The sequence below is a fragment of the Neoarius graeffei genome, chromosome 9 (assembly GCF_027579695.1).
Source record: "Neoarius graeffei isolate fNeoGra1 chromosome 9, fNeoGra1.pri, whole genome shotgun sequence".
Classification (NCBI taxonomy): Eukaryota; Metazoa; Chordata; class Actinopteri; order Siluriformes; family Ariidae; genus Neoarius; species Neoarius graeffei.
Window position 1 is genome coordinate 62,415,239 of NC_083577.1, and position 26,631 is coordinate 62,441,869.

The window sequence follows — 26,631 nt, forward strand, 5'->3', positions numbered from 1 at the left end:
GACAAGATGATTTAGCCTTTGTCGTGGAAACTCTGTTGTAATGGAAGTCTAAGGACTGTTATTGAACTCCTACCAATAAACATTTAAAATGCAACCTAGCAATTGCCTAGCAATGTAGCTAGGCTCAGCATGGCCAATGGTATGCGACCAAACTCTTCCGCGTTTTTCCTGTTTACATGGGTTTATATGACCAGTGACATGAAACAAAGTTCAGTTACACAAATTGAAACATGGTGATTTTCTACGCTATGGAAAGTCCGCACTATAATGACAGGCGTACTAACACCTTCTGCGCGCTTCAGCAGCGCATTGATATCTGAGCTCCGTATCAATGCGCTGCCGAAGCGCGCAGAAGGTGTTAGTACGCCTGTCATTATAGTGCGGACTTTCCATAGCATAGAAAATCGCCACGTTTCAATTTGTGTAACTGAGCTTGTTTCATATCACTGGTCATATAAACCTATGTAAACAGGAAAAACGCGGAAGAGTTTGGTCGCATCTAACTACAGCCCCAAAAAATACCGTTGGCCATACTGAGCCTAGCTACATTGCTAACAGGAGTGACAGCGCGTCTGACTGACTGGGAGGTCGTGCGAAGCTCGGAGAGGTACGGATCAGCTCGTCTCAATTCAGAGAAGAACATATTTCATTATGGAAGTACGGTGGACTGTTCCTTTAATAATTGCGCGATAACGTTGAAGAAATTTGCAGAAAACCACCAGGTCGTTTTCTCAAACAAACCAGCGCTGACGTAGGATGATGTCACGAAAATCAGTGTTTCCCGGGAAATCCAAATGCTAAGTTTTTTTCAGAGGCGGACCAATTCACCTCAAATGGCTTGATTTTCAACTGAATTTTTCTGGTATTGCGCAAGGTAAAAAAAATTGCAGAGAATGCAGAATGTTTGACCAAAGTTTAATATAAAATAGGAGAATTGCATTGATCTTGCTCCTGAATTTACCTGTGATAAGCCCTTTAAGCAGGTTGATAGAAACACAGGCAGTCTAAACCAGATTCAGTTTTCCAGTTTCATTCAGCTTTCCAATACTGGAGCAATAAAGTAAAAGCTTATTCCGGTGACCGACACTTTCCTGAAAGTTTTCTCATTAATCAGTGTTCAGTCCCACATGACTGCAATGATCACATTCCTCCCTGTGAAAAAGTAGTGCCATCAGTGAAGGACCCAATATAAATTTAAGACTTGATTCACAAATATCTTTAAACTGAAGAATTTGTTGCTGTCGTACCAAAATGTGTTTAACTTAAATGTTTAATGAGACTTTCAGCAGATAGTGATGGGCTTGTATAGTTAAACGGACACTTGTTTGACTGCTAGCCTGCAAGCTTGAAACTCTTTGAACCGAGATCTGTTCACCTTCACAATGACCCTGCCAAAGAGAGAAAAGAATGAAGAGAACTAAGTGGAGAGATTGGAATGGGAGTGCGAGACGTAAAGAAAGAGTAGAGAGAAACTGAGAGAATGAAGGGGGGGAAAAGGAGAGATTAGGATTGAAACTTGATTATGCCTCAGCCATTCATTTCCTGTCGGTTGCTGTGCAGCTGTGTGTGACGTGATTGATGTGGCCATTTAACCTCTGGAAAGGTCAGTGCCCCAATTGACTGACGCGCGCGCGCGCACGCACACTCATCCATAACGTGCTTTGAACATGAGACGTGTAGCTCATTCATAATACGATTCTTTTTCACAATGATTGTGTATAAGTCAGCGCCACCTACACAGGAAAGAGCACAGCATTTACATGAGTGTCGGGAAAGAGAGAGAGAGGGAGGATGAGTCACTTGTGGTTAGAAATTAAAATCCGTCTGGTCACAGTGCACCATAATATAGTCTCTAACACACACACCTGACTGGATGTGAACATTCAGCAAAATCTACAATAGAAACAGTGGAAATAAAATAAGCAGTGCATAGTGTGTGTGCAGATCAATGATAATCACATTTAACAGGTTATTCTTTAATAGTCTGATCTACGTTGTGTCTGCAGTCTGTAGTCCAGATGGCCGCAAGGTGGGAGGCCAATGCTGTATGGCTGGACTGATATCGCTGCGTTTATGTGTCTGATGGGTATTAATATCAAATGAATAGGATGAAATTGAAAGTGACAAGGACACCCCCACCTCACCCCTGACACACACACATTCAGAGAGAGAGAGAGAGAGACACGCGTGCACATTCATGTGCTCAAAATCCTCTCACCCACAGAGCTGCATGATTAATCAGAATGGATCATGTGACTTCAATCTAAAAAAATTTAAAATCTAAAAATGCTACAACAATGCTGCTTCACTCAAACATGGTGTCAGGGGACTGTAGCTATGGTGACGGTGTTATTTAGCAGAAGTGTAACTGATTTGATTGGTTATTGCGTACTTATGAAAGCACTGACTTTCACAAACCAACAAAATGCAATTGTTCATATTGAATAATTTCAAAAATCAGTTTAATTATTTGTGTTGAATAACGTCAGAAGTCAGTTTAATTGACCGCCTTCCTTCATTTTTCTTCCCATCCTTTTCATTTTGTTCTTTTGTTTCTTTTTCTTGTTTTTCTTTCCTTTATCTTTCCATTCTGTTTTTTTTTTTTTTTTTTTTGCTCCTTTCCTTTGTCCCCGTCATTGCTTTCTTTCACTCCCCCCATTCTTTCTCACCCTCAGGGTAACACAGACATATGACGCTGGTGCATGTGTGTATTTCTACTTTGCCTTCAACTATAGAGGTCTCAGTGAGCCAATACATGTCTATGAACAAGTGGAGGTAATAAGACACCAATGGACATATTATTCACTGCTATTTTTTTCTTTTCTTTTATGTTACAGAATATTTCAATGCTTCACAGTACTTTTAATGTAATATGTACCCTGTACAGGCTAGGTTGTCTGAATAGTCCTTGATGGCAGGAGAGAAAGCTTTGCTCCACTGGTCCAGAACAGAAATGATCCGTGAACTTTTATGTCTCTCTTGTGCAGCACGCAGCCCGAGAGGAGATTCTAGCCAATGGGGGAAGCCTGAGTCACCATCACGGAGGTAATATTTCCACACACCCTCAATCAAATCTCTCATACCACTCTGAACTTTGTAACGTGTTCAGTTGTGAAGCAAAGCAAGCAGTTCAGTAAAGATGCGTAAGGTTAAGGATGCTAAGCTGACAATATGATGCTCTTTAAAAAAAAAAAAAGTGAAGCATTAGATTATTAGTTTGTTTTTTTTTAGTTCATCTGATTTTAATATTTCAACGGTGAGATGCATGTTAAAATAGATTCCAGTGAACATTTCTGCTGTTTGCTGAAAACAAAACTGTAAGGAAACACAGTGGGCTTCTTCAGTAGGTCTTATAAAGCTCTGGGATGGAACTGGAACTGCGACTTTATCTATATTACTATCTACCTGCTGTTAGCCATACATCACTAAACACATTAATCACACCCATCATACACTCACACTCAGCCTGCCTCCCTGATATCAAACTCATCCCCCCCCAAGGCATTTGGGAGACGGGTGAAAGGTGACAAATAGAAATATGGCTAATAAAAAGCTTCTGGTGATGTCAGGGAAATGAAAGTCTGACCCGGAGAGGAGAAGAGGATGAGGGACACGAAACTGCTGAAACAGGGAAAGGGGTGATGAAGAGAGGAGAATTTAGATATGTGGGGGGGCCCTGTGTGTGTGTGGGTTGTGCATGTGAACTGTTCTGTGTAATTGTGATTAATAGCAGTAGCACAGTGCTATCTGGCTGCCGACAGCCTGCTTTGTCTGCCCACAATCACAACATGACAAATGGTTGGGGTGTGTGTGTGTGTGTGAGAGAGAGAGAGAGAGAAAGAGGCAAAGAAAACAGATGTAGTCTGGACCAGTGAGGTGGGAGGGCACATAGTGGAAATACACACTTTACCAACCGGTGTTTACCACAGGTCAGACCAATGAAATGCAGAGATGCACATATTTGTAAACTGCATCCCATGTATACACACTCAAAAGCACCCTGAGACACACTCATCCTTACTCTCATCCACACAGCCTGGCTCAGGAACAGTGATCTATCAGAAGATGGTGTATTTCCGCAGGAGCTTGTGTGATTCAGGGCTGATAACGGCAGCATTTCAGCCTGTGTTCTATTAGCTTTATTCTGTACATCATCTGAAACAGGGGTACCCAACCCCCACACCCCCAATTTATGTATGTATGTATGTATTTATTTATTTAAAACATCTAGAGACCCTTTTATCTAAAATTACTACTGACCCTCTAAGGACAGATTTATTTTTATAAACTATTTACATATTTTTGCAGTCTGAAGTTAACATACACCGACATGAACATCATCATGGACATGAACGTCATGGCAATAATTGGGCTTTCAGTGATTTCTTTGAGCTGTTCTTTTTGTGTGGCAGAATACACCTTTTAATGAAAAAAAAAACAAAACAAGAATTTGGTCACAAGTTTGAATTTATTTTAGGTTTTCTGAAATTAACACAGGGTCACACCTAATATTTGGTTATACGCCACTTAGCAAGTTGTTCCTTGACCAGATGCTTTTGGTGGCCATCAGCGAACTTCTGGCGGAATTCTGGTTGGATATTTGACCGCTCTTCTTGGCAGAATTGATGGAGTTCAATTAACCTATGTGTTTCCTGGCATGGACCTGAGTTTTAAGCACAGCCCATGTATTTTTCATAGGGTTGAAGTCAGAACTTGTTTTAAGTTTAATGTTAGCCTCCTTTACTGGTTCCACAACCAGCTTTGGTATGTGTTTAGGATCATTGTTCTGTTGGAAAACCCAGTTGTGTCTGAGCTGATGGTTCGAAGTTGTGCTGAATTCTGAGGTAGTCATCCTCCATTATTCTATCCACTTTGTGCAATGCACCAGTTCCACTTCCAGCAAAACAGCCCCAGAACATGATGCTACCACCACCATGCTTAACAGCTGGTACAATGTTCCTCTGTACCTCTGGTCGTTGTGGCCAAACAACTGAGTCTTTGTCTCATCTGAACTTTCTTCTAGAAGGCTTTTTCTTTCTCCATGTGGTCAGCTGCAAACGTCAGTCAAGCTTGAAAGTGTCAATTTTAGAGCAGGGACTTCTTTCTTGGATGGCAGCGCCTCAGTCCATTGGGACATGAAACTCGCTTGACTGTAGACAGTGACCCTGATTTTCCAGCAGCTTCTAGTTAATGACAGGCCTGTGCCTTGGTGGTTCCTGGCTTGTTCCTGACCATCTGAACCAATTTCCTCTCAGCTGTTGGAGATAGTTTGGGTCTTCTTCCAGGAAAGTGGCTTGGCAAAGTAACTACACTTCCCAGTAACTTGTACTTGCATACAGTTGTTGAAATTGATGATCTTGGCATCTGCAGTTGTTTAGAAATGGTGCCAAGAGATATTCCTGAGTTGTGTAAATCAGTGATCCTCTTTCTCAGATCTGCACTGAGCTCCTTGGACTTTCCCATTGTACAGTGAATCAATTGGTCAATGAATGCTGTCAAACAAACTCTTTATGTCGGTGCAGGGAAGCTACCAGCTGTAGTCAATCATGATCACTAACAGGAAGTTAAGAGCCTTTGGCCTTGGCAATTTTAAGACATTTTGGAACTTTCAGCACCACTGAATTAATAATCTAAGTGTGTGCATGTAAATTTTTGACCATGTATGCCTAATTTTGAGCCAGTGTTGATTTCAGAAAACCCAAAGCAAACTTTCAACTGCAACGGTGTTAGGCTTATTATTCATTATGTGTAAATTATTTATCGGCCTAATTGTTGCTAAGGTTGGGTTTGGATTAAATCCATTCAGTTCAAATGACCAGTAAACAGGTTTATAATTATAGGATCCTTTGAAAATTTTGATCATAGTGGCTAGCCCTGTGATGACCTGGCGACTTGTCCAGGGTGTACCCTGCCTTTCGCCCATAGTCAGCTGGGATAGGCTCCAGCTTGCCTGCGACCCTGTAGAAGGATAAAGCGGCTAGAGATGATGAGATGAGATCATAGTGGCTTGTGATTTCCACCATTTTTCTAAACCACTTTAGCTGTGGAGCATCTGAGATGAACAAGGTCTCAAATTATGTCATCTATGGACAGCCTCTTAGTTGAATGTGTATGTAAGTACCTTCTACTAAAATGATCTGTGCTAATACTAGGTAAATTATTGAACCTTCAGTAATGATAGAATTAATTTATAACAAAAGGTGAATGTAATTCTTTAATCGGTCATATGAGTTGTCAGTTACATGGCCCAGCTATATTTTATAGTATTCTCCTACTGGCTTTCGCTCAAGCTTTAACCCAGTATTTTTCATTAGGTCAGACATGTATAAACTCTCTTCACCCTTAGTAGTACAACACTGGCGTGTGTCTTCTCTTCTTCCCCCTCTTTTCACCCAGTTGTTTTTTTCCATGACCAGAAATAGTCTCCCTGTGTTGATTTTGGTGGACCAACTCAACACTGGGTGTAACATTTCAAAATCTTCGAGTGCGATGCAGTGGGAATTTCATAGCCGCATTTTTTTTTCTTCAAAAAATTGCTTTTGCATTGCCATACGCTAGCAAAATGGTATTTTTCTGACATTAGGGTTTGATACCCGTCTCATTTTTATACCCCCTCTTTTGGGGATACATATTATTTATTTTAACCTACTTAACTATTAATTAACTAAACCCCACAGTTATTTTAATATGTAAGAAAACAAATTGAATGTGTGGTTATGAAATAGGAATCTGACTGTTAACATGTTATTATGCACAAGAGCTCATGCAATTAACAGAATCCTTGAAAATATCTAACAAAACTAATAACCAGTCACCAGATTTATTGGGAACACAAGGCCATCCTTAAAAAAAATCCGTTTCCTGTCCACCGGGTGAGCAAAAAAATTCAGTAGGGAGGGAGGGATTTTTTTTTTTTTTGTAATTCGTTCTTTTTATTTGCTACAGACACAGTTTTTAATTCTGTCCAGCCAACCTGCATTAGTTCCGTAAACGCATTTTTTTTGTTCAGTTCCGCTCTTATTTTGAATAGATCTATTAGGTTCTCCTACAGGGGCGGCACGGTGGTGTAGTGGTTAGCGCTGTCGCCTCACAGCAAGAAGGTCCTGGGTTCGAGCCCCGGGGCCGGTGAGGGCCTTTCTGTGTGGAGTTTGCATGTTCTCCCCGTGTCCGCGTGGGTTTCCTCCGGGTGCTCCGGTTTCCCCCACAGTCCAAAGACATGCAGGTTAGGTTAACTGGTGACTCTAAATTGACCGTAGGTGTGAATGTGAGTGTGAATGGTTGTCTGTGTCTATGTGTCAGCCCTGTGATGACCTGGCGACTTGTCCAGGGTGTACCCCACCTTTCGCCCGTAGTCAGCTGGGATAGGCTCCAGCTTGCCTGTAGAAGGATAAAGCGGCTAGAGATGATGAGATGAGATGAGGTTCTCCTACAGATCTGTCAGGGTCATTTACAAAGTAGGTAATGAATTTCGGATAACAAAACTCAAAAGCTGTTTATAACGTCTCGGATGGATCAAGATCAAACGAATTTTCCAGTAACGGTTTGTGGTGGTCCGACACACGGACTTTTTGTAGTTCTAAATCGACCGTTAGGCCTAGTTCGGATGAAATTACACTATTAAAATGATCACTGAATGATTTGTTTTTCTGAATCTTTACTATTTTGTTGTTCGCTAGAATACCATTTTGCGATTTCACACTTAAGCAAATGTTTGAAAACTCCGGATCTCCTTCCTTCATGGTGGCTGCCATTTTTTTGTGCCGCATGGCACATGCACAGAGCTGATTCGATTCTATATTCTGCGCGGAATGCGTAAATGTTAAGTTCGATTTTAGATTTACGAACCCAAAAAAAATGTCGAAAAACCAGCGTAAAAAAAAAAATTTTCAACCGCACAAACGGCACTCACCCGGCTGGTGGACTGGAAACAGAACATTTTTTAATAATGGCCCAAAGACGACAAATTAGCTAATATAATGTCCAAGAGATTCACACACAAGTGAACAACTACAAAGGTGCACAAGAAAGACAGAAAACGCATTTGCTGAAAATTATACCATCAGCAACATATAAATGAAATCCATTGGTGCTACAGATATATACCGAGTTTGTAAAAGAGATGAGAAGATTTGACTGGATATTGCAGCAGCATTCCTGACCACACTTCTTAACATATTTATTCTATCCAAGCCTTTTTTGCAATAACGTGGCTCTTTGCCAAGTTTCTGCTTGCATGAATGTCAAAAAGTCACCATATTTAGAAAGAAAGCACAACTTTATTCATCACACACTTGTGAAATTCCTCTCTGCATTTAACCCATCTGAAGCAGTGAACACACACAAGCGCACACATACCCAGAGCAGTGGGCAGCCATGCTAACAGCACCCGGGGAGCAGTTGGGAGTTAAGTGCCTCGCTCAAGGCCAACTCAGTCCAAGGCTGTCCCATATTAACCTAAGCGCATGTCTTTGGACTGTGGGGGAAACCGGAGCACCCGGAGGAAGCCCATGCAGACACGGGGAGAACATGCAAACTCTACACAGAAAGACCCTCGCCGGCCACTGGGCTCGAACCCAGAACCTTCTTGCTGTGAGGCGACCGTGCTAACCACTTACACCACCGTGCCGCCCACGATTTGCTAATTTGCAAAGTACATTATGAGCATTTTGCATTATGAGGCTACATTATTTGTAAACTAGCCTATTGCAGTGCACTGTGGGAGTTCAGTAGTGCACTCAACACTGCACACTATGCTTTTGTGCACTATATAAGGAAAGGGGTGTAGCTTCAGGCAAACATTTTGTTTGTTAAACCCCCACTGCAACAGTGCTTCTTTTTTTTTTTTTTTTATTGTTAAAATGGAGCCTTCAGACATTTTGCCTGATTTCTTTTGCTTTGATTAGAGATGAAGTTTGAACATTGTGTTAGAAGCGTGCACATACCACAAATCGATTTTTTTTTTTCTTTTCCTACATGTACACACGTGCACAAACGGTGAATTCTGAGCTCTTACTGAGCACATTGTGATTTTTCAGCCTGAGGGAACGCGTTCTCTGTTCAGCGCCTCTCTGACGGTGCAGTTTTGTTTGTCTTGTTTGTCCCAGCTGTGTGGTCATAGCTGTGCGAGATAGATAGTGACGAGAGAGAGCGAGAGAATGTGGAGAAATTGACATGATAGATGTGTAAATTATCTCTGTGATGGAGGCAATGATGCAGCCCCACCACCTTCTGTTTCTCCTTCTCTCCCTGAGGAACGCAGGATAGTGACGATAAGTGGGGGGAGGGGGGTAGCTGAGAAAGATGGCCTGAGTGAGAGAAGTAGTGGTAGATAAACCAGGTTACTTTGTTTCTTGTTGGAAGCTGCTGATTGGTTGGCAGGGGCAGCAGGCTGTACTATTGTACAAGGTGCCATTTTGCATTCGCATGTATATGAGAGTCTGGATTGTGGTGTCACCAGCTGCATTGTCCTCAACTGCTCCTTTACCGAATATTAGCCTTCATGTGACCAGATGAAATCATGCTGTGCTTGTCGTATGAATATTGTACATGTGTGTTTTTCACTGTGCAAACTGTATAACTGGTGGGAAATGATGGCGATCACGCTATCGCAATATAATTAGCGCTATCTGCCTTTTATTTATTTATTAATTACACTGCTCAGTGTTTAAGGCAGGTGCACAACCCTCAGAGCAAACCTAAACTAAAGAAAATAAACTAAAAATGTGATTTTTTTTATTTTTTCGAGTTGTACTTCAGTGTGGAAAACAGCAGCTGACAGAAGAACATCTCTGTTGCAGTGATGTTACTTGATGTGATGTATGTATTTTATGCTTTTTTCCTCTAAAGATTAGACCCGGAATAGCTGCACAAATTACAGTATTTAATACATTAATAGTTATTTAAAAAATTATATCTGGAAAAGGTATTTACACTGTATATGGAAAAATTTGAGACCATTCGAACATATAAAATGAATAGAAACTAGCAAGGCCAGAATATAAAATGAAAATAATGCAAGTTGTAAATAACAAAGTTAAAAAATAATTACAAAAACAAAACTATAACCCCACTCGTACCCAGTACTCACTGTGGCTGAACGATACACTGAAATGATATCAGGCAAAAATGGCTTTGCTTCTAGCATAACAGATTTTTAAACCAACATTCTGACAAATTTGAAAGGGTTGGACGGAAAAAAAAAATAATTTAGTCCTATCTTTAAACCTCAGATAGTGTTTTATATTTCCGTTTTGTTCCATAACCCCCTCAATATGTGAGCACTGTGCCACCCTCCTGTTCATGAAGGCTACTGATATTTGAAGTGGTACGAATGCATAGTTCAGGTTGGGAAATTTCCTTTTTTTTGCTGGAGTTAAAAGCTGGATTAAATCCAGGTTCTTGTAAGCTCATGATCAGTGGAATCTGTGCTGTGATTAGCCCATAGCAAGGTGGTAACAGGATTGTTATGGCCCTGCATGTGTCAGGATGTGTGCCTGATGACCTTCACAAAAATTACTGTTACCGTAACAGTAATGTTAAGAGAGGAAGTTAGACCAAGAAGGGCTCGATAGAAAAAGAGAAAATGATACTGATAGGAGGGGCGTGAAGGAAAATGAGGGAGAAACTGACAGGCTTCATGGAAGCAGACAGACGCGAGGAGACTTGGAGAAGAGGGAAAGGGAGTGAGGGAGGTAGGCAGAGCGTAGCGAGCTCCCCTCCATAGGGAACACCGGCAGCTTAATGAGTTTGATAGTCTGCTGCTCTCCATAAATCACACCATGCAAAACATCTCCCAGTGTTTCAGGAGTGTTCCACCAGCGTTCCAGCCCCCTATAAACACATCCATCACCCCCTGCTTACTCTCTCACTCACACAAGATTGATGTGCTCACAACCGTCTGCCACATGCACCCTGACACACACACACACTCACGCTCTCTCTGTCTGTGTGTCTCTCTCTCTCTCTCTCTCTCTCTCTCTCTCTCTCTCTCTCTCTCTCTCTCTCTCTCTCTCAGTGGGCAAGCTGCGGAAGGAGTGGATGAGGGAGACTGTCTCCAGTGTGGGTCTGGGCATGCTCAAGTCCGTAAAGGACTATGTGGACCCCAACAACATATTTGGCAACAGAAACCTCCTGTAACACCACTTTTAAAAAGCCCACGGTTTTTGGTCCCCCCCCCCCCCCCCCCCCCCCAACACACAGTCCTATTGGAATCGAGGCATAGTACAAGCAATTTCTATGTATGCAAGACAAGCAGTGATTTTCTTTTCAGCTTTTGATCAAATATCTAATTCTATTCCAGTACCTTTCCACAAAACTCAGCAGAAGACAAAACGCTTCCCGCCCTCTGTCTCCTCCCCCTCTCCACCCCCTTCTTCACATTTCAGTTATACTGCTGTGAGAAAGGTGAAAGTTCAAACATGACGTCTGACGAGTCCCAATCTTTTATTGCAATTTATTTATTTTATTTTTTTTCCAGCTTCACAAATCCATCGACTGCCAATGAGAAGTTGCCTTTCACAGAAAGTTAGGTCAAAGAAACTGATTACGAAACACTGATTATATAAAGATGTTTTGTTTACCCGCTTCCCTGTTGAACTCATTTTTCATTTCTTGCTGATCTTGCCAACTTTGGCTTGATCTGACTTTTGATATATTAAATGAAAGTATGTTCCTGTGTAGTTTGTGCGTGACACTACTTTAGTGTTGACTGCATTGTGCTTTTTAAAAGCAGTGTGCCTTCTCTTTCTGTCTGTCTGGGTGTTGGCCTTGCCAAAAAAAAAAGTGAGACTCCATTTAAACGTCTGCGGTCTCTTCACACAGCTCCTTTGGACCTCTGCAGTTCCTTATATTTCCCTTTTGCCTTTTCTAACTGTCTGTTCCAACTTTTTTGCCAGGGTCTTTGTCTATACACTTGGATGTTTTATCTACAGCCCTTCCCGATATTTTGAAATGTTTGTATAGATGTGTCTGTTCATTGTGCAGCGTAGGAAACGTGTGTCCATTCTCACAGGAGTTCCACCTTGCTCCTGCAGATTTAAAAAAAAAAAAAAAACTTGCTCTAGCATGGTGAAAGCATCAAAGTTCCTGATTCTTTCCTGTCTGTGTAGTATGCTTTATCATGGTGTCCATGAAGAGACCAGGCCTGAGTTTCCCAAAAGCGTCGCAGCACAAAGATAATCGTTAAATGGTAGCGCAAGCTGCACAATGAACACTCTCTCTCTCCTAGTTAAGATGCTCTTAGCGTTAAGAGGCTTTTGGGAAACCCACCCCAGTTCAGTTTGGTTTCTTAGTGTTTCATAATGAAAGTGTGAGACCCTTGTCCTCCTACCAAAGACTTTCAGCCTTTCAGTCCTTTAGCTATATGCATTTCATACACCTGTAAATTGAATATAGATCATATATCACATGCATATATTTGTTTATAAATGATCATCCAAGAGTTACCATGATGTGTGTGTGTTTTCAGCACAGCATATGCAAAATGTAAGAGATGATCTGTAAATATTAGGGATTTAATCACTTCATCTAGTACTAATGTTTGTCCAAGCTCACAAAGAAGCCTGGCTATGGATGTTAAGTAGACATTTTGTGGATTTTCAGCTGCTGTGTGAAAAGGTGGCTGTCTGAACGCATCAAGATTTCCTAATGTCTCTAAGGATGAAGTCGTGTGTTCTTGTTACTTATGAGTTACTTATGATTTGCCTTCTCAATCAAAATCTATTTCTGCACTTATTTGGCTTTTGCGCTCTCTCTCTCTCTCTCTCTCTCTCTCTCTCTCTCTCTCTCTCTCTCAGCCTTTCTCACCCTTAAAGGAAAACTCCAGTTTTTCAACCTAATGTCTGTCCACTAAATGTGTAGCATATTTACCACAAACAAGAATGGGGGAAAAAATTACTCAAGTCACTTTATGAAGTCCAAGGGCAAGTGTTCCAATTCTTATTATTGTCCATCCATGAGCTAAAATGTTAATATATAGCACAATTTGCACTTTACAGAAGGATTTGTGATACTCCTACACAATCACACCGAGACTGTTTGTTTTTTGTAGGTGATGCGTGTTTTTTTTTTTTCCCTAGAACAATAATTATACAGATTTAGAGGTTGGCATTCGAATACGTGTGACCCGAATATTTTATAATAAATAAATAAAATGAATGTTAAGTATTTTTAGTACCTCAATTAGGGATGCACTGATCTGACTTGCTCCATGCCAATTAAAGTTTTTGATATCGTCTAATACCGGACCCTAATCCAATACTGATATTGTAGTACCGTAGGCGACATGATTCTGGCATCATGTTGACAAGTTTCATCCCATGGACACATGGAATTCATGTCTTTTCTGTCAACGTGCTGTGTGTGCACAGCAACAAATAACATCGGTGAATTGGATCTGAAAATATATCCAATTTGATGCAATACTGAATCAGCCTTTGAGGCCAGTATCTGCACCAAAACTGATCCGAGGTCAGTATCGGTATACCTCGACACCGTACATTTGCCCTTGGATGTCTATTGTAAGTGAGCTTTGAGTAATGAGGTGTTCAATTCTCAGTGCAGGGGGGGAAATGTAAAACTTGTCTGTAGTAATCACATGTACACTACAAATGTGGAAGATTAGAAATTTAGATTGAAAAAAATACTTGAGTATTCATTTAAGCTGAACCTAAGCCTTCCTAGTATACTGCTGTATGGTGCTAGAGTTAAATGCAAAGTTACTGATGTCAAATTCCTCATTTGATTTTTTTTTTTTTTTGTATAATCTTTGCCTTTATACCATTCTGCTGGTCCAACCAACCATCCTGTGATGATTTCTATGCATCATTTTCCCATATCGATGTTAACTATTTACAACCCCTGAGTGCTGAGTCTCTCACGCACTGCTCCATGAATAAAGTTTATTGAAAGCTGTTGTAGATACTTACACAAACCGGTCTTGCTTTTCTCTGTGAAATATGGAATGAAGGAAATATTGGTGCTTATTTGCCCCCTGTGAATATTTTCTGAACATTCATAGCAGCCTGATCCTGCCATTTCACAGCCTGCAAATATCCTGGATGCTCCTTTTGGTCATTCTCTGGTTTCCTTGTTAACATGTTTAATCTTGACATTCATTTTGTCAGTGCTGTTTGTGCAATAAATAACATTTAAAACATGTTTGTCCATTATGCGTTTTCAGTTTAAAAACGCACACACTGGATACCATTGTCACCTTTGATCGGAATGAACGTTTATTTGGTTTTCATCACTGATTATTTTTTTAATTGCATATGTTGCATAACGCTTAAAGAAATCGCCTCAATGAGGCTGTAGCTCATACCGGCCATTGTTGTGTGTGAGTTTGAAATCTGATCAGTCCTGTGGGAGGAGGAGCGATTTTTGTGAAATTGCATATGACCCCTGTGTAGCTGCATCCATGGCAGGTGGTGCCACCTGGTGAACAATTCTTGATGCAATATGTCTTTAGAGTCTTCTGGGTGAGTTTCAGTGAAAACATCCTTGCAGTTTATGAACAGTAGCGTTTAGTGTGACGAGTCACCCAAAATTTTCAAACGCCCATAAAATGTTATATATGACAGGTGACGCCATCATCTTGATGACGTTTTATACATTACCAACCTGGGGAACATTCCACATGAGTTTGTTCAAAATCTGATCACTCCTGTAGGAGGAGTAGCAATTTTCCTGAAATTGCACGTGACCCCTCTGTAGCCTCATCCATGGTAGGTGGTGCCACTTGGTGAACAACTCTTGTTGGAATGTCTTTAGAGTCTTCTGGGTGAGTTTCAGTGAAAACGTCTCAGCAGTTTACGAAGAGTAGCGTTTAATGTGACGAATCACCCAAAAATTTCAGATGCCCATAAACTTGTAAATGTAACAGGTGGTGCAACTATCTTAAGCTTTTATGCACATCCACCTGGGAAACATTGGATGTAAGTTTGATTTGAAATCCGATCAATCCTGTAGGAGGAGTAGCGATTTTTGTAAGTTGTGGCTGGATGATGCGTGATCACATCAGCTCATCCAGCCTGGCCTGCGGTCGGATGACCTAACTAGGGTATGAGGAAGTCTGGGGGTTTGAGAAGGACTAATTTGTCTCCTGATTTGGATATTTTTAAGTAAACTCTCTAACAAACACCGACATTCTCAGTGTTAAGCTCAACAGCATGTTTAAAGTGATTCTTGCGTTACTGACGATCCAACGTTTCAGTGAAGATTTAGGAAGGAACTCTTCGAACTGTGCGCAGCTTTTATTTTTAAGTCATTCATTAAAGTCTACATATTTGACCTAAGCATCACAGTATCTTGTGTAACAAAGCATTTAGACATTTCCTGTGAATCTTCATCTTTTCCAACATCTACAACCCTTAAGATGCTCATCGTGCACCCGTTTCATATACATTAGACTATTGGCTTATTGTGCTTTGCAGTAACATCTTTGTCCACAAGGGGTCAGTGTAGAGATTTCTCTTCAGGAGCATTTCCTCTGTGGGGCAGAGCAAATCAAAACATTCACAAGCACGTGTTCATTTCACCAACACAAGGATTGTTTACTAGCAGCACGTTTATTTGAATCAAACAGTACACATTTCCAAATATCATGCTTTAAAGACACCTCAGTTTTTACTGTCCCTTAAATATAAACAAAACCCTGAAATGCAAATGTGATGAATGATAATTTACCAATAATAATAATACCCCCAAAACAGGCCATGTGGAAAAAAAAACCCTGCAGAATTTACATTATTTTCCCCACAATGGTGCAATATCTTTGCTCATGCGCACACATTAAAATGTTGATGTAAATCTCAACGAAGGAGGCCATTAATTTGTCACTTCAGTCCCTAAATCTAGAGCAGCTTATTTCCTCATGCAGTTAAATTTATCCCATTGTCAGTTAGCATTTTATTTCTGTTGATTTCCCAAGAACAGGAAGATCCATGCCATAAAGAGCACTGCAATGCCTCAGTCTACACTTTCACAATGCCACAACACAATTTTAAACTGTGACCAAATATCATAGGAAAACAATTACAGCATAAACATTTCAGAGCAGTTACATACAAAAGAAACAAGGAGATTTAGTGGTCGTAATTGATAATGGATGGCACCCTATCATTCTTCAGCAGCTATGAATGTGTGCCTGAAGGATGATGTGTTTTGACTGGTGTTTCTATAGTGACGTAAACGAGACACAGTCTTATGATGAATGTGGATTCTTATGTGCATGTTCACATTTATAGTTCTGGAGACATCCAGACCAATTGATTGATTGTGAAAACCCACAAACCTGTATAAAGTCATGTAAAGTCAGTCATGATCAGCTCGCTCGATGTCCAGCTGTGTTAGCGAATAACAGTCTGGTAGGTGATTAAACACAGCTGCAGCTGATGTGGAATGACTTTATGTGCACATCAGTATCAGTGTAACCTATGAATGGATTATGATTGTGTGGCCATATGGCAGCAGGCACAAAGGGTAACAGAGTTTGTTAACTCAGTTATTGGATCTAGATTATTTTTTGGTTAGGCTGACCCAGTACTTTGCTTGTGCTTATTCTTTTTCCATTACCTTGAGCTAAACTGTAGTAGTAATGGATATATTTTATTCTGCATCTCTCAGACAGTAGTCCTACAGAAGAGGCTCTAAAACTCTGTGGTGTTTCTAGATCTCTGCCATAAGGAGTGAAAACAGATTTAAACCAAATCAACTAAATATTTTCAGTGTAAAGATGCCGATGTCCAAATGTTCCAAGTCATAAAACGCAGTTAGTTTGAAGACAATGTGGTTTACTAATATTTATAAAGGCACATGTACTTCCTGTATCGACTTGGGATCATGAAAGTAATATGACTGCAATTTAGTCCACTACTTCAGAAGCCCATTTCACAAAGTAATATGACTAATGCCTAGATCAGCTCTAATAAGGTAAATTATGAATATAGATGAGTGCGCTAATGTAAATGCTCTATGGTAATGCATGGACCTCTCACACCACGCCTGAGTTAATTAATGGAACCAAAATAGGCGCAAGCAGCAACATCACAAATCCAGAGGGAGTTTTACGACATCGTACCGGCTGCACAACTCTTAATGATATAAAACATAGTCTCTAGATAATTATGAAGCTGGAAGGAAACTGCATGCATCTTTCATGAAGGATTTTAACCAAGGCACAAATAGCAGCACTCTATTGTATCTGCATTGCAAGCATTGCCACGAGCCTTTAAGCTCAGCAAACCTCTGATTCATTCAATAATAATTTCATCAGGTGAAAAACCCATATCCACATCATATCTCGAGCTATGTAACAATCCCATAAACAATAACCTCAAAGTAAATATATACAATACAAAATAGAGGATCCTTTCATTCAGGATAATCAAAGCAACACTATAATAATAAATCTGTATAAACAGTGGTGACGCTCAGTCCTAGCCATCCTTAACAACACAGCAGGCCAGTTAATACAATACATCTATGTGAGTATTCTAGCTCTAGAGACACTGCCTCTTCCTGAGTCTAGAACTATTCTCAGAAACCTCTCGAGGTGAGAAAAACATCAAGGCCAAACAGAAACACTCAGCCACAACTGCCTGGTACTCTTTCACCTGGTGGTGAGAGTTCATACATGCAGCCTGCAGGGGCACTGTGACATCAGAACGCCATCGTCGCTCCAGCAGCTGGAAGCTCGCAGCAGAGCAAAACTCCCCACATGCACAGCACTGCGATTGGGTTGCAGGTTAGAGGTCAGAGGTTGTGATGCGGCATGGTGGACAGGAGCTAACTCGCAGCTTTGGGCACAACGTTGTCACCAATGTCACCATCACAGGTAGTGTTGGGAAGATTCACCAGTTCTTGGCTGCGCTGCCGCTTCTGGTGCAGCTCATCCCACATGGCACGATTGGCCCGGATCATGTCAACCATGGGCTGGAGTTTAGGGTTCAGTTTCACCAAAGCCTAAATGGGAAAAGGAAGACACACAAAATAATAATTAAAAAACAAATATTTGCAAGTCTGTTATTTTGCTGCCAAATTTTGCCTTCTAGGACAGAGGGTATTGGAATCCGACTATCTGCTGTCACCCAGAAGAAGATGGGTCCTCTTTGGTCATCCCAGGGAGTGTTTACTTGCTTATTATGGATCTAAAGCTACATCTGGATTTCTGTAGAACTGCTTTGTGATGATATCTCTCATCTCATCTCATTATCTCTAGCCACTTTATCTTGTTCTACAGGGTCGCAGGCAAGCTGGAGCCTATCCCAGCTGACTACGGGCGAAAGGCGGGGTACACCCTGGACAAGTCGCCAGGTCATCACAGGGCTGACACATAGACACAGACAACCATTCACACTCACATTCACACCTACGGTCAATTTAGAGTCACCAGTTAGCCTAACCTGCATGTCTTTGGACTGTGGGGGAAACCGGAGCACCCGGAGGAAACCCACGCGGACATGGGGAGAACATGCAAACTCCGCACAGAAAGGCCCTCACCGGCCACTGGGCTCGAACCCAGACCTTCTTGCTGTGAGACGACAGCGCTAACCACTACACCACCGTGCTGCCCGTGATAATATCTATGCAAATAAAATTTAACTGAATGGAACTGATGTAAGGAAATAGTATATACGATTTTGCTGCAGCTTCCATACCAGGAAGCTGAATAAGCTGCAGCACTAAAAATGCATCAACACCCTTGGCATCGCATTTAAACTAATATATGATGTATGTCACTTGTGAGGGTATTGATGAATTGTTTTGATAAAACTGTGTACTTTTTGTTTGTGAATGTGTCCATATAATAAAAAGAAAATTACCCATTGGCTTGAAGATACGAAGTTTATCTTCTCGTATTAAATAGCTCACATTTTTTATACAAAATACATTGTGGATCTGAGTGACATATTTCCCGATATTTCACTAGATGACATCACTCCCAGTGTTTTCCCACTGACTCAATGCATGTTGTCAAAATGGCAAACTGGTTCAAAATTTAAATTCTTTTGATTAACTTGCTTTTATGTGTGGTGTAGTGGTTAGCACTGTCGCCTCACAGCAAGAAGGTCCTGGGTTCAAGCCCAGCGGCCGGCAAGGTCCTTTGTGTGTGGAGTTTGCATGTTCTCCCCGTGTCCGCACGAGTTTCCTCCGGGTGCTCCGGTTTCCCCCAAAGTCATGCAGGTTAGGCTAATTGGTGGCTCTAAATTGACCGTAGGTGTGAATGGTTGTCTGTGTCTATGTGTCAACCCTGCGATAACCTGGCGACTTGTCTAGAGTGTACCCCGCCTCTCACCCATAGTCAGCTGGGATAGGCTCCAGCTTCCAGCTTGCCTGCGACCCTGTAGGACAGGATAAGCAGCTACAGATAATGGATGGATGGAGATATATATATATATATATATATATATATATATATATATATATATATATATATATATATACACACACACTAGTGCATCTCAAAAAAATTAGAATTTTGTGAATAAGTTCAATATTTTCCATCAGTTATTTAAGAAAGTGAAAATTTAATATATTCTAGATTCATTACATGTAAACTAAAATGTTCCAAGCATTCTATTTTAATTCTGATAATTATGGCCTACAGCACAAAAGAAAAAAAAACTCAAAATATGAGAATATTTAATTTCGGGTTTGAGTAAAACAGTATAAATACCGTGGATCTCTCGGTCTAGTTCATTACATGCAACCACAATCATGGGGAAGACTGCTGACTTGACAGTTGTCCAGAAGATGATCATCGACACCCTCCACAAGGAGGGTAAGCCACAGAAGGACATTGCTGAAAAGCTGGCTGGAAAAGGTGTACAAGCAACAGGGATGACCGCAACCTTGAGAGGATTGTCAAGAAAGTTGATTCAAGAACTTGGGAGAGCTTCACAAGGAGTGGACTGAGGCTGGTGTCAGTGCATCAAGAGCCACCATGCACAGACATCTTCAGGAAAGGGGCTTCAACTGTCACATTCTTAATATCAAGCCACTCCTGAACCAGAGACAATGTCAGATGCGTCTTACCTGGGATAAGGACAGAAAGAACTGGACTGTTGCTCAGTGGTCCAAAATCCTCTTTTCAAATGAAAGTAAATGCTGCATTTCATTTGGAAATCAAGGTCCTAGAGTCTGGAGGAAGAGTGGAGAGGCACAGAATCCAAGGTGTTTGATGTCCAGTGTGAAGTTTCCACAGTCTGTGATGATTTGGGGTGCCATGTCATCTGCTGGTGTTGGTCCACTGTGTTTCATCAAGTTCAAAGTCAATGCAACCATTTACCAGGAGATTTTAGAGCACTCCATGCTTCTATCTGCTGACAAGTTTTATGGAGATGCTGATTTCCTTTTCCAGCAGGACTTGGCACCTACCCACAGTGCCAAAACTACTACCAAATGGACTGCTGACCATGATATTACTGTGCTTGATTGGCCAGCCAACTCACCTGACCTGAACCCCAGAGAGAATCTATGGGGTATTGTCAAGAGGAAGATGAGAAACACCGGACCCAAAAATACAGACAAGCTGAAGGCCACTATCAAAGCAACCTGAGCTTCAATAACACCTCAGCAGTGCCACAGACTGATCGCCTCCATGCCACGCCGCATTGATGAAGTAAATTGTGGTAAAGGAGCCACAACCAAGTACTGAGTGTATAAATGAACATACTTTTCAGAAGTTGGACATTTCTATATTGTAAACCCTTGTTGATTGATCTTAGGAAATATTCTAATATTTTGAGATACTGGATTTCTGATTTTCATGAGCTATAATCCATAATCATCAAAATTAAAACAAAAAAGGCTTGAAATATTTTACTTTACATGCCATGAATATAGATTATATGAAAGTTGACCTTTTTTAATTAAATTACCGGGGAAAAATGAACTTTTCCATGATATTCTAATTTTTTGAGATGCACTGGCATATGCACACACACATGCTCATGTCAATTTCTCTGTCATTCCGTTAATATTCTCACTGAGAGCTGGGAAGCATTAAACGTGTATCTTCTTGGGTTCTCACAGTGCATTAATTAACTTGCATTTCACATCCCTGTATCTTGACACGTTTCGCAGCTTTCACGCACAAATTCACATATGCTTATGCACACACTGATGAGATGTGGAGATGTGGATGGTTTTCAATATGATGCTCATGTAATTGCTGCCTTGATGCACTTTATTCTAAGGATCCAAAGAGTGCCATAGTTAAGTAATGTTAGTAAATCCTAAAGAGGGTTCATAAGGGTTCTTTGTTGTGTCCATTAGAGGGATTGTTAACCATCCAAAGAACCCTTAAGAATCTTTCAGGTGCACAGGGAAAAAAAATTAGATTTATTATTCACAAACAGTCTGACTTTGTTCATTTGGCTCAATTCCAAGAGACAGAACCTAGAACATCGACACAATCCTGTATTTCCTAATGCACTGTCACTTGTTAGAAACAATAGTCTATCATGTCACTGTTGAAGTAAAGCATATGAGGCACTTTTATGGCTAATCACTTTAGCTGCCTGGCTCTGATCCACCAGCAACCCCTCAGTAAAAACCACTACAATACCATGACCAAATTTATTCAGCAGTTTAAAGAACAGATTGATGTCGTTTGGGAAAAGAATACTGTCTCAATGAGAGTAAATCATTTCAGTGTCCGACTGAAACACAATCCTATCAGCGGCGCATCAGTGAGCCTTGGGCACCATGACCATGTCGCAGTTGTCCTTCTTTGGACCATTTCTGGTAGGTACAAACCACTGCATAGCAGGAACACCCTACAAGAACTGATTGTTCACTTGCTGCCTAATATACATACACAGGTGCCTTTGTAACAAGATCATCAACATTATTCATTTCACCTGTGATCTGTGTGTGTGTGTGTGTCTCATCTCATCTCATTATCTCTAGCCGCTTTATCCTTCTACAGGGTCGCAGGCAAGCTGGAGCCTATCCCAGCTGACTACGGGCGAAAGGCGGGGTACACCCTGGACAAGTCGCCAGGTCATCACAGGGCTGACACATAGACACAGACAACCATTCACACTCACATTCACACCTACGGTCAATTTAGAGTCACCAGTTAACCTAACCTGCATGTCTTTGGACTGTGGGGGAAACCGGAGCACCCGGAGGAAACCCACGTGGACACGGGGAGAACATGCAAACTCCACACAGAAAGGCCCTCGCCGGCCCCGGGGCTTGAACCCAGGACCTTCTTGCTGTGAGGCGACAGCGCTAACCACTACACCACCGTGCCGCCCGTGTGTGTGTGTGTGTTATTTATATATATATATATATATATATTTGTTTATTTTTAATTCTATCCACATTCACTGGAATGTGCAGTCGCATGCTCTGATTGGCTCTTCTACTACTAGGATATCAGCTCATATACCATGAGTAGAGTAAAACAAAATGGTGGAGTGCATCGTCAGATATATCACTTTGTTATCAAGTATTTAAAAGAAATAGAAATAGCTAAAACAATATAGGTTGTTGTTGTTTTTGTTGTGGGTTTTTTTTTTGTTTCATATAGGCCTCCCTATGTGTTGTGCCTTATAGTGGTGGGGAGGTTTGTGCGCCTTAAGGATCCTAGGAGCTATATCAGCTGGGGCCTTGGCCCCTGGTAGGTTCAACCTTGCTGGGCAGGTTCCAGGTGAAAGGCCAGACGAACTGCAACACCTGGCCCTCCAGGTTGGGGGTTGGGTGATGGGCCAATGACCCATCCCTGTAAAAGAAATCACATTACGGAAACCAGACACACTATTCAAGTAAGTTATGGGCAGGAAGAAGAGGCTAGCCAGGTACCTCCAGACAACGATTTTTGTTTTATGGACTATCAGCGCAATATGACATTGGCTGGTGAAAGCTACTCAGAAGCCCGTCAATCGAAGATGTCACTTCTGAAACCCAAGAAAGTATTGGCCATCGGGAACTGGAATGTACGCACTATGTACGCTGTTGGCAAGGCAGCACAGGTTGCCAAAGAAATGCGAGAGTATAACATAGACTTATTAGGAATCAGCGAATGCAGATGGACTGGCTTTGGAAAGATGAAGCTCATCTCAGGGGACACAGTAATCTACTCGGGAAGGGAAGATGGATTCCATCGAGCTGGGGTTGCCATAATGATGTCCAAGCAAGCAGAGTCAGCATTGATTGAGTGGGTACCAGTAAACGAGCGTATTATCAAGGCACGATTTCACTCCAAGTTTATTAAACTTACTGTCATTCATGTATACGCACCAACAATGGAAGCTGAGGAAGAAGAAGTAGATGAATTCTATGAACAACTACAGAGTGTACTACAGAAGGTAAGAAAGCACGATATGCTCATCATAAGTGGAGATCTGAATGCCAAGGTTGGGGCAGCGAATAGTAACAAGGAGGAAGTCATGGGGGCCCATGGAATTGGAGAGATTAACAGGAACGGAGAGAAGCTGGTTGACTTCTGCAAAATGAACAGCTTAGTGATAACCAGCACCATATTCCCGCACAGAGATATCCACAAAACCACCTGGACATCACCGGATGGGCGAACTCACAACCAGATTGACCATGTTCTTGTCAATAAGCATTTTAGAAGATCTGTCCTCGACACGAGGGCTATGTGAGGAGCCGATATTGCTTCTGACCAACAACTGGTTAGAACTAAAATCAAGCTGAAGCTAAAGAAGACCATTAAGCCACCCAATTTGCGAATTAGATACGAAGTCAGCAAGTTAAAGGACCCGAAAATCAGGAAACAATTCTCCGTGGAGCTTCATAACAGCTTTGCAGCATTAGAGGCCGCAGATGAAGAAGAACCGGATATAAATGCAAGATGGGAGCGGTACAGGGATGTACACACATCAACGGCCAAAAACGTCCTAGGTCTTAAAAAGAGGAAGAGTAAACCATGGATAAGTGAAAGATCTTGGTCACACATCGAAGAAAGGAAGCAAGTTAAACAGCAACTAGAAGGAGCCAAGTCTGCGAGACTACAACAACAGTTGAGGGAAAAGTATAGAACGAAGGACAAAGAAGTCAAGTCAAGCATTAGAGCCGACAAGAGAGCTTGGTTAGAAAATCAGATGGATATGGCTCAAAGGGCAGCTGACCAAGGTAATATGAAGACTCTGTATGAAACCATAAACGGAGTTTGCAATGATAAGCGTCACAGTAATGCTGCAGTCAAGGATAAGTCGAACAACATCATAACTAAAGAAAGTCAGAGGTTGAAGAGATGGAAAGAGCATTTTGAAGAAGTCCTCAATCGCGATCCACCCGAGAGTCCCATGGAAGACTCAACTGTCCCTATACCCATTATTGAAAGCATAAGCACAGACCCAATTAGTTTGGAAGAAGTGAGGCTCGGAATTCTATCTCTTAGGGAAGGAAAAGCAGGTGGCGTTGATAACGTTGTAGCTGAGCTCCTGAAGGCAGACTTAGAAACATCTGCTCGAAAGCTACACGAGTTAATCCTAATCATCTGGGAGGGGGAATTGGTACCGGACGAGTGGCTTAAAGGATTAATTGTAAAGATACCAAAGAAAGGCGACCTAGGCAACTGCAACAACTGGAGAGGTATTACTCTGCTGGTTATTGCCAGCAAGGTGCTTGGCAAGATTATCATCAAGCGAATGAAGGAAGGAACAATCACGCGACTGAGACCCGAGCAAGCAGGGTTCCTGGAGGGGCGGAATACCACCGAACAAATCTTTATACTGCGGAACATCATAGAGCAGGCGTGTGAATGGCAGTCTCCATTGTTAGTCAATTTCATCGACTTTGAAAAGGCCTTCGACTCGCTGCACCGAAAGAGCCTTTGGATCATCATGAGAGCGTACGGAATACCAGAGAAATTAATTAACATCGTCAAGCTACTGTACAACAATGCCGAGTGTGCTGTCCTCAACAATGGTCTAACGTCCGAGTGGTTCCAAGTTAAGACTGGAGTGAAGCAAGGCTGTGTGATGTCAGGGTTCCTCTTCATCTTAGCTATCGACTGGGTAATGCGTCAAGTAACAGCAGGTGCAAATACCGGCATACGGTGGAAGATGACTAGTCAGCTTGAAGATCTTGACTTCGCCGATGATATTGCACTAGTGTCAACTACAGCAGCCCAAATGCAGAGGAAAACAATCAAGTTGTCTGACACAGCAAGCACGATAGGCCTGCGGATCAGTAGGAAGAAAACCGAAGTCCTCAAGATTAACAGTAAAGATCCAAGTAGGAGGATTAAATTTGGTAATAATGAGGAGATACGGGAAGTCCAAGAATTTGTTTATCTTGGTGCTACGGTGAGCGACAGTGGAGGTGCCGACAAGGACATAGAGAGAAGGTTAGGGAAAGCGAAGGCGACGTTTGGAAGGCTGAGGAAAGTTTGGGGGTCCAAGAAGATCAGTAGAAAAACCAAGATCCAACTGTATAACACACTAGTCAAACCCGTGCTGCTATACGGATGTGAAACTTGGAAAACCAACCTGGCGGACAATGAGAAACTGGATTCCTTCCAGTACAAGTGCCTAAAAAGAATCCTGGGCATACATTGGCCGTACATAATCTCCAAGACGGAACTGAATGAAATATGTGGATGCGATAGGTTAAGTGACCTTGTCAAACAGAGGAGGTGGAGATGGATTGGCCATGTGTTGAGAATGGACAGAGATCACCATTGTGTCACAGCGTTGACATGGACTCCCGAAGGGCGACGAAAAGTTGGCAGGCCTAAAACAACATGGCGACGGACGATTGAAAAGGAGAGGGATGAAGCAGGCTGGAGGTCATGGGAGAGGGTCCGGGTCCTTGCTAAGGACAGAAATGATTGGAGGAATCGTGTGGTGGCCTTACGCGTAACTAAGCGCAAAGAGGCGAGGTAAGGTAAGGTAAAACAATATAGGTGTGTGTTGTCGTCCCCCCCCCCCCCACAAAAAAATCCCCTGTTCCACACTCCAGACTCCAGCCCAGTCGGTGACGGTAATGCACCTTTAAGTTGGTTTGCCAACCTCCAAAAAGACCCTAAAGAAGAAGAAAACCAAAATGGCAGAGTGTGTTGCTGAATCAACCGAGGATGAAATAAAAACTCTACTCGAAAACAAAACCCCAAAAAGACAACAAAAAAGCCGCAAAATATGGAATGAAAGTATTTGATGGTGTCCAAAGACATGCAGGTTAGGTTAACTGGTGACTCTAAATTGACCGTAGGTGTGAATGTGAGTGTGAATGGTTGTCTGTGTCTATGTGTCAGCCCTGTGATGACCTGGCGACTTGCCCAGGGTGTACCCCGCCTTTCACACGTAGTCAGCTGGGATAGGCTCCAGCTTGCCTGCGACCCTGTAGAACAGGATAAAGCGGCTAGAGATAATGAGATGAGATGAGATGAGATGAGAGTATTTGATGGTAAGAATGCATCTTCTTTAAATTTTTCAATAATTATTATAGCATTATTTTTTCACAAATTGCTACTGTCATTTCGCCAGTTTGTTTACATTCTAAGAAGGAAATGATTTTGTCAGACATTTTATATCAAGTTTTTATTTATTGAATTTGCAAAAAATAAAAATACTCTGTTTCTCAAAATCCAATGAATGTGGATAGAATAAAACAGTTATTCCACTCAATCTCGTCGTACATGACTTATAGCTA

The 26,631-nt window shown here is 41.7% G+C and overlaps 2 protein-coding genes across 2 annotated transcripts in view; one reads left to right on the top strand and one right to left on the bottom strand.

The window, feature by feature from the left end:
* agps (alkylglycerone phosphate synthase) overlaps positions 1 to 14,155 on the top strand; it is a 68,281-nt gene extending 54,126 nt beyond the window's left edge. Inside the window, exons 18-20 of the mRNA XM_060930045.1 lie at positions 2,676 to 2,775; positions 2,988 to 3,045; positions 11,015 to 14,155. Of these exons, the coding sequence (XP_060786028.1) occupies positions 2,676 to 2,775; positions 2,988 to 3,045; positions 11,015 to 11,136 (280 nt within the window). The 3' untranslated portion in view covers positions 11,137 to 14,155. The remainder of the gene's footprint in view (positions 1 to 2,675; positions 2,776 to 2,987; positions 3,046 to 11,014) is intronic.
* A 3,629-nt stretch (positions 14,156 to 17,784) lies between these two features.
* pde11a (phosphodiesterase 11a) overlaps positions 17,785 to 26,631 on the bottom strand; it is a 144,599-nt gene continuing 135,752 nt past the window's right edge. The window contains exon 20 of the mRNA XM_060930569.1: positions 17,785 to 17,961. Coding sequence (XP_060786552.1) covers positions 17,785 to 17,961 — 177 coding nt within the window. The remainder of the gene's footprint in view (positions 17,962 to 26,631) is intronic.